Source organism: Equus caballus, chromosome 10 (genome assembly GCF_041296265.1).
Source record: "Equus caballus isolate H_3958 breed thoroughbred chromosome 10, TB-T2T, whole genome shotgun sequence".
Taxonomy (NCBI): domain Eukaryota; kingdom Metazoa; phylum Chordata; class Mammalia; order Perissodactyla; family Equidae; genus Equus; species Equus caballus.
In genome coordinates this window covers 18,245,277-18,262,961 of record NC_091693.1, presented here as the reverse complement: position 1 = coordinate 18,262,961, position 17,685 = coordinate 18,245,277, and the positions used below count along the sequence as shown (strand labels likewise).

Genomic DNA, 17,685 nt, shown 5'->3' with positions numbered 1-17,685 from the left:
GGTCCCCTGGGCTAGAGCCCCATGATGGAGGGTCCAGGCTGTCTTCCCACCGGGGTTCCCAGCCCCCAGCAGAGGACCTGGCACATAGTAGCTGCTCAGTAATGAAAGCATTAATCCAGCATCGTGTCTCCTGCAAGGGGCGGGGCTGAGGGTGGGGCGAGACAGGGAGGGTCCCGGACCCTTAGGGTGGGCCTGGGTGGGCACAGCGCCGAGGTGGGATTTAAGCCCCAGGCCCTGTGGACAGAGCCTCAAACGCAGGGAGCAGAGCAGCCGCGAGGATGCAAGAACCCGGGTCTCTGAGGGGTGAGTCCGGGCCGGCTGTGAGGGGCCTGGGCAGTGGGTGGGGTCGTGGGGGTGGGATCCTGTGGCTGAGGCCAGGGAGGCCTTCTGGGCTTCGAGAGACGGGCCCAGCTATCCGGGAGGACTTCCTGGCTGTGGCGAGGGGAGGACTTCGCGCAGTCTGGGGAGTGGAGTTCCATTATTGGGGCGAGCTGAGCAGAGGGCCTGGCACACCGTGGCCCCTGCAAGTGTCTGGGTGGCTTCAGCCCTTCGATGGGAGGGGGTCGGAGGAGGGGGGGAGGTGTAATAATGATACGGGTGGTGTTATCAGGCGCATTTCAAAGATGTGGACACCGAGGCCCAGACAGGTGCGGGCCCGGGGCTGGAAGGGGGAGAGCCAGGCCGGACCCAGGGCGTCTGCTGCGCATCCGCACCCTCATCACAGCGGAGCCTCCGCCCTCCGCCCCGAGCCCCTCACCTGCTCCCGGGGGCCGGCCCAGGCAGGGGGAGGGTGCCCGGGGGGCCGGGGCCGGTCCGTGGGGCTCGTCTCACCCTGTTTCCCCCTCGGCCAGGTCCCCCACCGTCGCCAAGCCCCCCGAGGAGGCGGCGGCAGGAGCGCACGGTGTACAGTAAGGAGCAGCAGCAGGAGCTGGAGAGCAGCTTCCAGACGAACAAGTACCCGACCTACGAGGACCGCGAGGCCCTGGCGGCCCGGCTGGCTCTGCAGGAGCGCCAAGTGCAGGTCTGACCCCGGCCCCGGCCCCGCCCCCGCCAGACCCGCTCCCCCCGCGGCCCTGACCGCGCGCTGCCCGGGGTCACCCAGCAGCACGGGGCCCCGGGAGGACCGAGGGCTGCGCCCCGAGTCCGCCTCAGCCCTGAGCTCTGCAAAGCGGCGACAGGACTGTGCCCAGACTGACGCCCGCGGGGACTCCGGGTGCCCAGAGCTCGGGGCCTCTGTGAACTTGGGGACCCTCTCGGGCCTGTCCCTTCCGGGCCCCCGGGGCTCCTGGGTGGCCAAGCCCTGCCCCCTGCCCCGGCACCCCTCCCCCGGCCTCCTCACCCCAGGAGCCCCTAATCAGATCTGGGGACAGAGGGAGAGGCCTGAGCCGGCCCTTCCCAGGGGGGCAGCCTCCCACCCGGGCCAGAGCCAGGCGTGCGGCCCTCTCGTTCACACCGCCCCCCTGGCCCCTCTCGTCCCCAGGTGTGGTTCAAGAACCGCCGGGCCAAGGAATCCAGGCCGCGAGGCCGCGGAGCCCGCGCTGTGCCCAGGGGCCCCGGAGCCCCAGCCCCGCCCCGGGTGCCGGTCCCTGTTCCTGCCGGACCCCCGCCCCCCGAGGGCCCAGGTTTCTGCAGCCCCCCTCCGCCCAGCGCCGCGAGCATCTTCCCGCTAGCAGAGCCCAGCATCTGCAGCCCCGGCCAGGCCTGGTGGGGCCCCGCGCACGGCGCCCAGGACGTGGTCCCTGCTGCTCCGGCCCCGGCCCCGGCCTGGCCTCACGACCCCTACGCCTCGGACTTCTCGCCGGACCCTGTTGCAATCCCTGACTTCACCGCGCTCTTCTCACCCCGTGACCCCTGCGAGGGACCCGCCCCCTCCTGCGCGTCTGGGTCCCAAAAGAGGGAGGACTCTGCGGATGCGAACGGCTCGGGCCCCGCGAGGTTGCAGGATTTGTAGAGGGTTCTGTCCCTGAAAAGCCGCGCAGACCCCGCGGGGCCAGAGGGGACCAGGGTGTCGTCGGCCTGCACGTGCGTCCACGCGGGCGCGGGGAGCGGCGGCGGGTTGGTCCTCGCAGCTGGGGACTCCTGTGGCGCGCGGACGCTCCTCGTTTATCCGACCCGTGGACGCACCTCGTTTATCCGACCGGCGGACGCTCCTCGTTTATCCGACCTGCAGACGCTCCTCGTTTATCCGACCCGCGGACGCACCTCGTTTATCCGACCGGCGGACGCTCCTCGTTTATCCGACCCGCAGACGCTCCTCGTTTATCCGACCCGTGGAGGGGGCGTCTGCTGTTCACCGTGCGACCAGCAGGGGTCGCGCTGCTCCGAGTGTCGTTAGTATTATTATCAGAATTCACTGAGCTTTCCAGTCTAAGCCTGCTACTTATTTACTCGTTCATTTGGTTGTTCACAAAGATTCTCTAGGAAGGGTTACTACTGAACCACGGAAGTCTTCTGGACGTCTTTCTGTAGGTTTATTTCTAGTGTTTCGCTTTTATTATGGCCCAACATTTTAGATGGCATTTTTAATTTTATTTTAAAATCTGTTTGTCCTATATAAAATATTCACTTTATATATTTATTTTGTATCCAGGGACCTGACTCAATTCCCTTGAATTCGAGTAACTTATCTGGACATTGTTTTGGGCTTGACGATTTGAACATTAATAAAGTTCATGGTCATCTTGTAAGCACTGTTTCCTGCACACCCAGCAAGTGTGTTCCCTCCTTTGGTATCCACACCCCCCAACAGTGTAGGGGACCCCTCCCGCCTTCTCACTGCCCCTCTGTCTCCAGTCTCCTGCTTCCTCTGCCACCCCCTTGTGGCTGTCCTGGCTCCTGAGTGTCCCTACAGCGAGTTCTCTGACCCTGTCCTGGTCCCATTTAGCAAATCCTCTTAGGCAGGCCAGCCTCAGCAGAGCAGAGACAGAATTAGATCGGATTTGGGAGGGGGTCACTTAAGTGACAGGCTGTGGAGGGGAGTGCTGGGGGAGGGAGGACACAGACAGCCGGGATATAATGAAAGCCCCTCCTGCGTATCTGGTAGGGATGGACACACACACAAAACACGGGAACACCACTGCAGTAAAACAGTGACACTGTGGGGAGGGCAGAGGGGAGTCTGATTTTCCCTCCATCCCAGGAGAGGGAGCTGAGGTGGAGGAGTCCCTCTGGGCATCCTGGGGACATCCTCGAGGTAAGAGTCAGGGTCAGATCCTGGTCAGGGGGAGGGGGGAACCTGGGGACCTCCAGGCACCAAAGGGCCACCAGTGAACAGAAACAGATTAATTTGCTAACTGAATGGAGACAGGGTTTGCATTTGCCTGACTGTCTGAATAGAAAGGGATCTGTTAAGTAGCACAGGATTCCTCCCTCCTCATCTCCTCAATTCCATCTCACCTCTTACCCAGGCAGTGCCAGCACCCCCACCTCCTACTGAATCAGGAATCTTTACCATCGCCTAGGAAGCCCTGCCCCACCTCTGCCCACAATCCCAGGCTGTGTCCTGAGCATCCCCAGTGGCAGCATCTGGACTTCTGCTCAGCTCAGGAAGGAGGGAGGTGGTGACACGCCGAGGGGCAGGTCTTGGAACTTCCCCATGTCTGTGTCCCCCAGGGTAGCGCCAGAGCGAGACTTTCTCTTTATTTTGCCTGTAACAAAACAAACGAAAACTGTTGCACCATCAATCATATAGCTACAGTCAGCACTGGTGATCTCTTCGGCCCCATGGTGATCCGTCTTTGGTGGTTTCCACAGTGATCCCTGTGGGTCCATTGGTACCCATGGCATCACAGTAAAGATAAGAATCCACTATGTGTTTTGCTCTGGAGAAGGTGAAGCTCTTAGACTCAGACACAGCACATGCAGGAAAAGGACTCAGGGTGTATGTGAAGAGAGTTCACTGTTTTACCTTCAACAAATGGGTAAAGCTCAGGCTTAATTCTGTCCTGGGTGCTCTGGGACGCAGATGGAGGTGGTGAGGGTGGAAGTGTCTTTGCCTTGTGAGGATTGGAGAGAGGGGAGAAGGAAGACCAACAGAAGTCTGGGGAGACCTGGACTGAGGGGCCATTTGCCAGAAGAAACAGATGGGGTCCCTGAATCAACAGGTCAAGAGGAAACCCATTCTGAGATATCCAGGGAACAGCATGGGATATATTTGGGCTCAGAGGCAGGATGTTTCCTTGTCCGAGAGGAAAAAAGTATATAACAAAAGGCACAAAGAAAGCAACCGTTGTCCAGGGGTCTGGAGGAATAGGCAGGGGGGTGGTCAGTTTCTAGTGTTAGTTTCTATGCAGCTCCATTTCTAGGATGAAAACACAAGTATTGGAGAAAATAGAAGAGATAACCCATGTTTGCAGCAGTGAGAAACTGAGTCTCTGAGTGGCACAGAGGATGGAGCACGGTTTGAGTCAGAATCATCGCCTGAGACCCAGGTGTGCTGGCTCCCCCATCAGGCTGGAGGGAAGGCGGGCATGTGACACCTCACCTGTCTTAACATGAAGTCTGTTCACAAGACACCTCCATCCAACCAGACAAGTTGCCTCGTTCCCCCAAACTCCAAATCTGCCAGGACCTGTCAGGTGCCTGCAGGGTGCTCACCCCAGGGAGGCCTCTGGGTTTCCACACCCTGCTTCATCCCAGATCCCCGGTTTGTGATTCAGCACATCTGAGTGGGGGCTGAAACTTTGCATTTCTCAGTTTCTAAGTGATGCTGATGCTTCTGGTCTGGGAACCACACTTTGAGAACCACAGCTCTAAATCACGGTTCTCAAACTTTGCCGCCCATTACAGCCCCTGGCAGTTTTAACATCCCTACTCACCAGACCAGTTAAGCAGCATCTGTAGGCATGGGACCCAGCCACCAGTATGTCCTAAAGCTCCAAGGAGATTCCAAAGTGCAAACCCTGAGAACTGCTCTATGTCACATCTCTGCTGAGAGGTAGAAGGACTCAGAGAGGCAACAGATACTGTCATTATTAAGAGCATACCAAGCTTTTATTTCACTAAAAGAAAATTCAAAATTGCTCTATCTGATTGTCCCTTTTGCAGAAATCTGTCTAAATAAAGTGAAATAAAAATGCTTTTCATGGTCACTGTTGTTTTTGTTTCCTTTTGTGTGTGTGTGTGAAGAAGACTGGCCCTGAGCTCACATCCGTGCCCATCTTCCTCCACTTTATATGTGGGACGCCTACCACAGCATGGCGTGCCAAGCCATGCGTAGGTCCATACCTGGGATCCGAACCTGCGAACCCTGAGCTGCCAAAGCGGAACATGCAAACTTAACCTCTGCGCCACCGGGCAAGCCCATCATTATTGTTTCTATACTAATTGAATACAGTATCTGCCAGCAATTTTGCTTGTAAAAAAAAAAATTATTTTTTTAGTTGACTCTTTACCTGAAATTCCTCTAAATAAAATGCCTAACACGAAATAACTCTTAAAAGTGCAGTTTTTCAATTGTTGCTACAGCAAACAGCGTGCTTGGAGACACAGTTGGGTCAGATCAAAGGTGTGGTTCATTTCGGGGGCACCTGTGAGCCTGGGAGAGACAGGGCTCCACATACCTGTTGTGACGCATCTCGGCCACCAGGGGGCACCAACACAGCTCCGCTCCAGAGCTGCGGCCCCTGGGTGGGTGGGAGAGATGCTCCAGCTTCAGAGGGAGAAAAGCTGGAAAAGGACACAGGAAACATTATATTTGTTTGCATTAGTATAATTTAAGGCTAAAAGCAAACAGCTACAAAATGCTGATTTTGCCAGGATTTGGAACCATGGCTGGTGGGAATTTAAGTAGAAACAACCCCTTTGGAAAACAGTTGGCAGAAGCTACTAAATCCTAAGAGACACACATCTTACGCTCCGGCAATTCCAGTCCTGGGTGTTTACACAACAGAAATGTTCCCCAAGAGACACACAGAAAGACACACTCACTGCATCTAGGATTATAAGCCCAGGCTAGAAACTTCCCAAACGCCCGTCAACAACATCATGGATAAAGTAAGTTTTGGCGCATTTGCCCAATGAAATGCTGAACGTGAGTACAGAGCTCATGAGCATAATGATGAGTAAAGGACTCCAGACTCGAAAATGTCGCTGCGACTTGATTTATAAGGAGGACAGAACTTTGTAAGAAAGGGCCTGTTTTCCAGAGTGATTGACCATTTTGCGTTTCAACCAGCGCTGTGGTCTGAATGTTTGTGTTTCTCCAAAATCCTACACTGAAACCTAAAGCCCGAGGGGACGGCATTAGGAGGGGGGGCCTTTGGGAGGTGAGTAGGTCCTGAGAGCGAGGTGAAGCCCTCATGGATGGGATTAGTGCCCTGATATGAGACACCCCAGAGAGCTAGCACCCACCTCCCACCCTGTTCAGATACAAGCAGACGTCTGCCGCCCAGAAGAGGGACCTCACTCAACCACAGGACCCAACCACGGGACCTGATCTCAGACTTCCCGCTTCTAGAATGGTGAGAAATAAGTTTCTGTGGTTTATAAGCCGCCCTGTCTATGGTGTTTTCTTATAGCAACCGGGACAGACTGAGACACCTGCAGTGCGTAAGAGATTCACCTGTTTCCATCCCTGCCAGCACTAGGTCACGTGAGTATTTTTTCTTTAAGCCATTCTGATAGGTATGTACTGGTGTCTTATTGTGGCTTTAACTTTTTGTTTCTTTAGGAGCTAATGATGCTAAACATCTTCTCATGTGCTTATTGGCTATCTTTATATTCTCTTTGATGGAGTGTTGGTTCAAATATTTTGCTGATTAAAAAAAAATTGGTTGATGACCCAGCTGTCCCACTACTGAATATTTATCCAGAGAACTTGAAATCAACAATTCAAAGAGACTTACACACCCCTTTGTTCATTGCAGCATTATTCACACTAGCCAAGACATAAGCAAACCAAGTGTCCATCGACTGATAACTGGATAAAGATGTGGTATGTATATACAATGGAATACTACTCAGCCATTAAAAAGATAGAATCATACCATTCACAATAATATGGATGGACCTTAAGGATATGATGTTAAGGGAAATTAGCCAGACAGAGAAAGACAAACACCATATGATTTCACTCATATGTGGAAGATAAATAAACACACCAATAAAGAGAATAGTGTAGTGGTTACCACGCGGAAGGGGTTTGAGGGCTGGGCACAAAGGGTGAAAGAGTGCACTTATACGGTGACTGACAAATGATAACATACAACTGAAATTTCACAATATTGTAAACTATCATAACCTCAATTGAAAAAAGGCATCAGAAAAGAAAATTGGTTTTTTGGGGGGCTTGCCTAGTGGCACAGTGGTTAAGTTTGTGCACTCCACTTTGGCAGCCCGGGGTTCATGGGATCAGATCCCAGGCACAAACCTGTATACTGCTCATCAAGCCACGCTGTGGCAGCGTCCCACATACAAAATAGAAGAAGATGAGCACAGATGTTAGCTCAGGGCCAATCTTCTTCACCAAAAAAAAAAAAAAAGATTGTTTCTTTACTGCTGAGTTTTGAGAGTTCTTTATATATTCTGATATCTACTGGAACAAGGCCTTGTCAGATATGTTATTTACAAATCTTTTCCCCCGTCTGTAGTCTATCTTTTCATTCTCTTAATGGGATTTTGCAGAGCAAAACTTTAAATGTATTTTATGGGTCATGCTGTTGATGTCATGTCTAAGAACTCGTAGCCTGACCCCAGGTCATGAAGATTTTCTTTTATGTTTTTTTTCTCAGAGTTTTATAGTTTTCTGTTTTATATTTAGATTTGTGATCCATTTTGAATTAATGTTTGTATAAGGTGTGAGGTTGAGTTCCAAGTTCATTTGTAACATCCCCATTTATTGACAGGAATATCCTTTCACCATTTAATTGGTTTTGCACCTTTGCTCAGAATCAATTGATCATATGTGTGTGGGTTTATTTCTGGGTTCTCTAGGCTCTTCTATCATCTTTGTGCCACATTGTATTGATTTCCGTAGCTTCGTAGGAAGTCTTTAATGCAGAGAATATAATTCCTCCCATTCATTCTTCTTTTTCAAAATTGTCTGAGCTATTTTAGCTCCTTTGCTGTTCCATACAAATTTTACTGTCAGAATGTCCACCTCCACAAGAAGTAATCTTGGGACTTTGATTGTGGTTGGGTGGACTCTTCAGCTGAATTTGGGGAGAACTGACATCTTTACTACGCTGAGTCTTCCAAACCACAAATATAGTAGTTTTTTCATACGTTTTGACCTTCTTCGTCTTCTTTTGCCAGCATGTCGTGGTTATCAGCATACACATCCTGACCATATTTTCTTTATGCCTAAGTTTTTTTTATGAGGTCCTATAATAAATGACATTCTGAAATTTCGGTCTCCGATTGTACTTTGCTAATACCATGAAATACAGTTAATATTTATGTATCGATCTTATATCCCGCAATCTTGTTAAATTCACTTGCTGGCTCTGGGAGTTCAGGTTATTGTTTTGGTTTTGGTTTTGGTTTTGTTGTAGATCCTATGATGTCTGGAAATAGAGACAGTCGTAGTTCTACTTTTCAACTGTGTGACTTTTCTGTCCTCGTCCTGCCTTACTGCATTGACTCCGACTGACAGGATGTGGGTGAACAGGGGTGGGGATGGTGAGCGTCCTCGCCTGGATTCCAGTCCTGGGGAGGGTGCATTCAGCCTGTCACTGTGAAGGAGGATGTTAGTCGTAGGTGTTTCTAGATGCCCTTGTTAGGGACAGGAAGTTCCCTCTATTCTTAGTTTGCTGAAAGTTTTTATCAAGAATGTACGTTACATTTTGTTCAATGATTTTTGTGCATCAGTTGATATGTTTATGTGATTTTTTCTACTTTAGTTTTTTATTTTTTTCTTTTTTTAATTTTTTTAATTTCTATAGCAGTAACATTGGATTATAACATTATATAACTTTCAGATCTACATCATAATATATTTCGAATTCTGCATAGATTACATCATGTTCACCACCCAAAGACTAATCATAATCCATCACCACACATGTGAGCCTAATCATCCCTTTCGCCCTCCCCCCGCATGGTAACCACCAATCCAATCTCTGTCTTTCTGTGTTTGTTTGTCATTGTTTTTATCTTCTGCTTATGAGTGAGATCATATGGTATTTGACTTTATCCCTCTGGCTTATTTCACTCAGCATAATACCCTCAAGGTCCATCCAAGTTGTCACAAATGGCCAGATTTCATTTCTTATGGCTGAGTAGTATTCCATTGTGTACAAATACCACATCTTCTTTATCCATTCGTCCCTTGATGGGCACCCAGGTTGCTTCCAAGTCTTGGCTACTGCGAATAATGCTGCGATGAACATAGGGGTGCATGTATCTTTATGCATTTGTGTTTTCAAGTTCTTGACTTCTCTACCTTAGTCTGCTGGTATGGTGGATTACACTGATTGTTGAACCAGGCTTGCATTCTTGGGAGAAATCCCGATTAGTTATGACTTACTATTCTTGTATATATTGCTGGATCCAGTTTTCTAATATTTTGTTGAGAATTTCTGCATTTGTGTTTATAAAGAATATTGGTCTCTAGTTTTGTTTTTCTGTAGTGTCTTCTGTTATTAGTGTCAGGATAATGCTGGTCTCAGAAAATGAGCTGAGAGGTGTTTACTCCTCTTCTCTGTTTCTGGAACAAAATGTGTGGAATTGGTCTTATTTTTCCTTAAGGACTTGGTGGAATTCACTGATAAAATCATCCAGACCTGGAGATTTCTTTTTCAAAAGGTATTAAACTATGAATCCAGTGTCTTTATTAGTTACAGGACTATTCAGATTATCTCTCTCATCCTGGGTGACTTTTGGTAGTCTGCGTTTTTCAAGGAATTCATCCGTTTAATATAAGTTGTTGAATTTACGTGCATAGTTGTTCGTTGCACTCCTTCATTATATTTTAAATGTTTATGGAATCTAGTCTTCTCTCCTCTTACATTCCTAATGTTGATAATTGTGTCTTTTCTCTCTCTCTCAATAAATCTTGATAGAGTTTTATCAAGTTTATTTTTTTTCAAAGTACCAGCTTTTGTTTCATTGATTTCTCTGTTTCTTTCTGTTTTCTGTTTTATCGACTTCTGCTCTTATCTTTATTATTTCTTTCCTTCTCCTTGCTTTGGGTTTGCTTTGCCCTTCTTTCTCTGCCTTTTTTTTTTTTTTTTTTTAAAGATTGGCACCTGAGCTAACAGCTGTTGCCAATCTTCTTTTTTTTTTTTTTTTTGCTTTTTCTCCCCAAATTCCCCCAGTACATAGTTGTATATTTTTCTTTTAGTTGTGGGTCCTTCTAGTTGTGACATCTGGGACGCCGCCTCAGCATGGCTTGATGAGCGGTGCCATGTCTGCACCCAGGATCCGAACCGGCGAAACCCTGGGTCACTGAAGCAGAAGGCACGAACTTAACCACTCGGCCACCTCTACCTTCTTGAGGTAGAAGTTCAGATCACTGATATGAGATTTTTCTCTCTTTTCTGAAAAAACAGGAAATCTCTACTTATTTTTAATTACTTAATTAATTTTCTTTTGCGGTAAGAACACTTAACATGAGATCTACGCTCTTAAGTTTTTAAATGCACGGTACAGTATTGTTAACTATCATAGGCACCATATTGTACAGCGAATCTCTAGAACTTAGTTATCTGTTATAACCTAAACTTTGTACCCGTTGAACAGCAACTCCCCATTTCCCGCTCCCCCTGCTACCTGGCAACCGCCATTCTACTCTATCAGTTTGACTATTTTAGATGCCTTGTGTAAGTGGAATCAGTATTCGTCCTCTGTGGCTGGCATATTTCACTTAGCGTGGTTTCCTCCAGGTGCATCCATGTTGTTGCAAATGGCATAATATCCACCTTCTTTAAGGCTCAGTAATATTCCATTGTTTGTTTAGACCACAATTTCTTTATCCACTCATTTTGGATAGACATTTCAGTTGTTTCCATGTCTTGGCTATTGAGAATAATGCCACATTGAACACAGGAGCACAGACATCTCTCTGAGATCCTGATTTCACTTCTTTTGGGTAAATACCCAGGAGTGGGAAAGCTGGATCATATAGTAGTTCTATTTTTAATTTTTTGAGGAAACTCCATGCTGTTTTCCATAGTGGATGCACCAAATTACGTTCCCACTAACAGTACACAAACGTTCCAATTTCTCCACATCTTTGCAAACGTTTGTTACATTTTAAGGTTTGTTTTGATAATAGGCATCCTAACAGGTGTGAGGAGATGGCTCACTGTGGTTTGGGTTTGTATCTCCCTGATGATTAGTGATGCTGAGCACCTTTTCAGGTACGTGTTGGACATTTGTACGTCTTCTTTGGAAAAATGTCTGTTCAGATCCTCTGCACGTTTTTTAATGGGATTGTTTGGTTTTGTTCTTGTTGTTGTTATTGAGTTGTATTTGTTCTCTATATATTATATATATTAACCCCTTATCAGATATATGGTTTGCAAATATTTTCTCCCATTCCAGAGGTTGCCTTTCATTTTGTGGATGGTTTCCTTTGCTGTGCGGAAGCTTTTTAGTTTGGTGTAATCCTACCTGTTTATTTTTGCTCTTCTGGCCTTTGTTTTTGGTGTCAAATCCAAGAAATCATTGCCAAGACCGACGTGAAATATGTTTTCCTCTATGTTTTCTTCTAGAGTTTTCTGGTTTCAGGTCTTATTTTCAAGTAGTCAGGCCATTTTGAGTTAATTTTTATATATGATGTAAGAGAGGAGTCCAGTTTCATTCTTTTGCATGCGGCTGTCCAGCTTTCCCAACACCATTTATTGAAGAGACTGTCCTTTCCCCATCGCCTTCTTTGTTGTAACTTATTTGACCATATATGCATGGGTTTATTTCTGGGCTCTGTATTCTGTTGCACTGATCTGTGTGTCCTTTTTTATGCCGATACCATACTGTTGTGATTACTATAGCTTTTTTTTTTAAGATTGGCCCTGAGCTAACATCTGTTTCCAATCTTTTTTTTTTAATTCTCCCCAAAGCCCCCCAGTACATAGCTGCATATTCTAGTTGTAGGTCCTTCTAGTTCTGCTATGTGGGACGCCACCTCAGCATGGCTTGATAAGCAGTGCTAGGTCTGCACCCAGGATGCAAACCAGCGAAACCCTGGGCCACCAAAGCAGAGTGTATGAACTTAACCACTCAGCCACAGGGCCAGCCTCCTATAGTTTTTCAATAAAGTTGAAATCAGAAAGTGTGATACCTTCAGTTTTGTTCTTCTTTCTCAAGATTGCTTTGGCTATTTAGAGCTTTTGAGGTTCCATACAAATTTTAGAATTGTTTTTCCTATTTCTGTGAAAAATATCATTGCAATTTTGTTATGGGTTGCTTTGGGCTGTATGAACATTTTAACAATGTTAATTCTTCCAATTCATAAGCATGGAATATCTTTCTATTTATTTGCGTCTTCAATCTTTCATCAATGTCTTGCAGCTTTCAGTATACAGATCTCTCTCCTCCTTGGTTAAATTAGTTTCTGGGTATTTTATTCTTTTTGATGCAGTTATAAATGAGATTGTTTCCTCAATTTTTCTTTCTAACAGTTCATTGTTAGTGGATAGAAATTCAACTGATTTCTGTATGTTGATTTTGTATCCTGCATCTTTACTGAATTTGTTGATTAGTTCTAACAGTTTTTTAGCGGAGTCTTTAGGGTTTCCTGTATGTGATATCACATCATTTTCAAATAGAGACAGTTTTACGTCTTCCTTTTCAGTTTGGATGCCTCTTATTTCTTTTTCCTGTCCGATTTCCATGGCTAGGACTTTCAATACTATGTTGAATAAAAGTGGTGAGGGTGGGCATCCTTGTCTTGCTGCTGATCTTAGAGGAAATGCTTTCGGCTTTTCACTGTTGAATATGATCTTAGCTGCAAGTTTTTCATATATGGCCTTTCTTGTATTGAGATACATTCTATCTATACCCAGTTTCTTGAGAGTTCTTATGATGAATTAATGCTGAATTTTGTCAGGTGCTTTTTCTGCATCTATTCAGATGATCATATGATTTTTACCCTTCATTTTGTTAATGTGATGTATCACATTGACTGATTTGTGGGTGTCGAACCATCCTTGTATTCCTGGAATAAATCACACTTGATCATGGTTTATGATCCTTTTAATGCACTGTTGAATTTTCTTTGCTAATATTTTGTTGAGGATTTTTGCATCTATGTTCATCCAGGATACTGGCCTGTAATTTTCTTTTCTTGAGGTGTCGTTGTCGGGTTTTGGCATCAGGATAATGCTGACCTCATAAAATAAGTTTGAAAGTGTTTGCTAGTCTCCAAATTTTTGGAAGAGTTTGAAGACGATTGGTATTAATTCTTCTTTAAATGTTTGGCAGAACTCACCAGTGATGCCATCTGGTTTTGGACTTTTGTGTGTTGGGAGGTTTTTGGTTACTGATTTCGTCTCTTTACTAGTCTGTTCAAATTATTGATTTCTTCATGATTCAGCCTTGGTGGGCTGTATGTTTCTAGGGATTCCCCATTTCTTCTAGGTTGTCCCATTTGGTGGCATTTCATGTTCATAGTAGTCTCTTTGATCCTTTGTATTTCTGTGGTATCAGTGGAAATGTCTCTTCTTCCATTTCTAACTTTATTGATTTGAGCCTTCCCTTTTTTTTCTCGGTGAGTCCAGCTAAAGGTTTGTCTATTGTGTTTCTCTATTTGAAAAACCAGCTTTTAGTTTCATTAATCTTTTCTAATGTCTTTTTAGTCTCTATTTCATCCACTCTGATCTTTGTTATTGCCTTCCTTCTATTAACTTTCTGCTTATTTTGTTCTCCTTTTTCTACGTCTTTGAGGCGTGAAGTTAGGTTGTTTATTTGAGATCGCTCTTGTTTCTTAATGTAGCCATTTATAGCTATAAACTCCCGTCTTAGGATTGCTTTTTCTGCACCCCATAAGTTTTGGTATGTTGGCTTCTCACTTTTATTTGTCTTTAGATTTTTTTTATTTCTCTTTCCATTTCTTCTCTGACCCACTGGTTGTTCAGTAGCATGTGGTTTAATCTCCAATATTGGTAAATTTTCTAATTTTGTTCCTGTAATTGATTCCTAGTGTCACATCACTGTGTTTGGAAAAGATGGTTGGTATGACTTAAATCTTCTTAAATTTATTAAAACTTGTTTTCTTGCAAATGGAAACCAAAAGAAAGCAGAGATAGTTCTGCTTATATTAGACAAGACAGATTTTAAGGCAGACATAGTAAGAACCAGAGAAGATCATTATATGGTGATGGTGGGGTCAATCCAACAGGAGGATATAACATTTGTAAATATTTCTGCTCCCAACATAGGAGCACCTAAATATGTCAAGCAAATATTGACAGACCCAAAGGGAGAAATAGACAGCACTACAATAATAATAGGAGACTTCAGTACCATACTTTCAACAAGGGATAGATCAACCAGACGGAAAATCAACACAGAAATGTGGAACTTACACTACATATTAGGCCAAATGGACTTAACAGACATTGACAGAATACTGCCCCCAAAAGCAACAGAATACACACTCTTCTCAAGTGCACGTGGAACCTTCTCCAAGATAGCTCAGAGTTTAGGCCAAGTAGTGATTTAAATAGGGAAAAACTGGTAGGAGAGAAACCCAAATTCATCCACAGGAGAATTGGTAACTAAATTATAAGTCTCAATACTAATACTGAACTAGTTGTATAATCCACACAGATGAACCCAAATGTAAAATACTGACTGAAAATGTAAGCTGATGAATGCATTACACAGGAGGCTGTTTATCTAAGTTTTAAATGCCTCCATAAATACCATATATTGGGTTGTTTCTTTTTTTTTTCAATTATTTTATTGATGTCACATTGGTTTATAGCATTGTGTCATTTCAGGTGCACATTATTATATGTCAGTTTCTGTATGGACTACATCATGCTCACCTCCAATAGTCTAGCTTTCATCCATCACCATACGTATGTGCGTCTTTACCTCTTTCACCCTCCCCCTCAACCCTCTTCCCCTCTGGTAACACTAATCTGTTCACTTTATCCATGTGTTCGTTTATCTCCCACATATGAGTGAAATCATATGATCTTTGGCTTTGTCTGTCTGGCTTATTTCACTTAACATAATACCCTCAAGGTCCATCCTTGTTGTTGAAAATAGGTGGTTTTGTCTTTTTTTTTTTAGCTGGGTGGTATTCCATTGTGTGTTTATACCACATCGACATCCAGTCATCAGTCGATGGGCACTTGGGTTGCTTCCACATCTTGGCTATTGTGAATAATGCTGCAATGAGCATAGGGGAGCATAAGTCTCTTTGTACTGTTGATCTCATGTTCTTTGGGTAAATACCCAGTAGTGGGATAGCTGGATCATATGGCATTTCTACTTTTAATTATTTGAGGAATCTCCACACTGTTTTCCATAGTGGCTGCACCAGTTTGCATTCCCACCAGCAGTGTATGAGGGCTCCCTTTTCTCCACATTCTCTCCAACATTTGTATTTTTTGTCTTGTTAGTTATAGCCATTCTGACATGTGTGACATATATCTCATTGTAGCTTTTACTTACATTTCCCCAGTGATTAGTGATGTTGAACTTCTTTTCATTTGCCTGTTGGCCATCTGTGTATCTTCTTTAGAAAATTATTCATCTCCTCTGACCATTTTTTGATTGGGTTGTTTGATTTTTGTTGTTGAGTTGTATGAGTTCTTTATATATTTTGGAAATAAACCCCTTGTCAGATGTATGATTTCAAATATTTTCTCCCAGTTGGTGGGTTGATTTTTTGTTTTGTTCCTAATTTCCTTTGGCTTGTAGAAGCCTTTTGGTCTGATGTAGTCCCATTTGTTTATTTTTTCTTTTGTTTCCCTTGCCTGAGCAGATATGGTATTTGAAAAGATACCACTAAGACTGATGTCAAAGAGTATACTGCCTATATTTTCTTCTAGGAGTTTTATGGTCTCAGGTCTTACATTCAAGTCTTTAATCCATTTTGAGTGAACTTTTGTGTATGGTGTAAGATAATGGTCTACTTTCATTCTTTGCATGTGGCTGTCCAGTTTCCCATACCGTTTGTTGAAGAGACTTTCCTTTTTCCATTACATGTTCTTGGCTCCTTTGTCGAAGATTATCTGGCCATGGATGTGCGGTTTTATTTCTTGGCTTTCAATTCTGTTCCATTGATCTGTGTGTCTATTTTTTACACCAGTACCATGCTGTTTTGATTACTGTAGCTTTAAAGAATATTTTGAAGTCAGGGATTGTAATGCCTTCAGCTTAGTTCTTTTATGCTCAGGATTACTTTGACTATTTAAGGTCTTTCATTGTTCCATATAAATTTTAGGATTCTTTGTTCTATTTCCATGAAGAATGTCATTGGGATTCTGATTGGGATTGCAATGAATCTGTAGATTGCTTTAGGTACTATGGACGTTTTAACTATGTTTATTGTTCCAATCCATGCGCATAGGATATCTTTCCATTTCTTTATGTCATCTTTGATTTCTTTCCATAATGTCTTATAGTTTTCAGTGTACAGGTCTTTCGCCTCCTTGGTTAAATTTTTTCCTTGATATTTTATTCTTTTTGTTGCAATAGTAAATGGGATTGTATTCTTGAGTTATCTTTCTGCTAGTTTGTTATTAGTGTATAGAAATGCAAATGATTTTGTAACTTTATTTTGTACCCTGCCACTTTCCTGTAGTTGTCGATTATTTCTAATCATTTTCTGGTGGATTCTTTAAGGTTTTCTACATACAGAATCAAGTCATCCACAAACGGTACAAGTTTCACTTCTTCTCTTCCAATTTGGATATCTTTTATTTCTTGTCTTTGCCTAATTGCTCAAGCCAAAACCTCCAGTACAATGCTGAATGGGAGTGGTGAGAGTGGGCACCCTTGTCTGGTTCCTGTCCTCAGAGGGATGGCTTTCAGTTTTTCACCATTGAGTATGATATTGGCTGTGGGTTTGTCATATATGGCCTTTATTATGTTGAGATACTTTCCTTCTATACCCATTTTATTGAGAGTTTTTATGATAAATCAATGTTGGATCTTGTCAAATGCCTTCTTTGCATCTGTTGAGATGATCATATGGTTTTTATTCCTCATTTTGTTAATGTGGTATCTCACATTGATTGATGTGTGATGTTGAGCCATCCCTGGTATAAATCCCATTTGATTATGGTGTATGATCCTTTTAATGTATTGCTGTATTCAGTTTGCCAATATTTTGTTGAGGGTTTTTGCATCTAAGTTCATCAGCGATATTGGCCTGTAATTTCCTTCTTTGTGTTGTCCTTGTCTGGCTTTGGTATAATGTTGACCTCATAGCATAAATTAGGAAGCATTCTGTCTTCTTCAATTTTGTGGAATAGTTTGTGAAGGATAGGTATTACATCTTCTTTGAATGTTTGGTAGAATTCTCCAGAGGAGCAATCTGGTCCTGGGCATTTGTTTTGGGGAGGTTTTTGATGACTGTTTCAATCTCTATATTTGTGACTGGTCTATTCAGATTTTCTATTTCTTCTTGATTCAGTTTTGGAAGGTTGTATGAGTCTAAGAATTTATCCATTTCTTCTAGATTTTCCAGGTTATTAGCATATAGTTTTTCATAGTTTTTCATTCTCTTGTAATCCTTTGTATTTCTGTGGTGTCCAGTGTAATTTCTCCTCTTTCATTTCTAATTTT

At 44.1% G+C, this 17,685-nt stretch overlaps 1 protein-coding gene across 1 annotated transcript; it reads left to right on the top strand.

Annotated features, from left to right (window-relative positions):
* The first annotated feature begins 278 nt into the window (after window positions 1–278).
* Window positions 279–1,951, top strand: LOC138916034 (tetrapeptide repeat homeobox protein 2-like). Its single transcript, XM_070225611.1, has 3 exons — window positions 279–303; window positions 852–1,021; window positions 1,481–1,951. The coding sequence occupies exons 1-3, from the start codon at window positions 279–281 to the stop codon at window positions 1,949–1,951; spliced, it is 666 nt and encodes a 221-aa protein (XP_070081712.1).
* The last annotated feature ends 15,734 nt before the right edge of the window (window positions 1,952–17,685 follow it).

Coding starts and splice junctions, on each gene's coding strand:
- LOC138916034 (XM_070225611.1), top strand. CDS start 279: ATGCAAGAACCCGGGTCTCTGAGGG. Junction 304..851: donor AGAACCCGGGTCTCTGAGGG/GTGAGTCCGGGC, acceptor CCCCTCGGCCAG/GTCCCCCACCGTCGCCAAGC. Junction 1,022..1,480: donor TGCAGGAGCGCCAAGTGCAG/GTCTGACCCCGG, acceptor TCTCGTCCCCAG/GTGTGGTTCAAGAACCGCCG.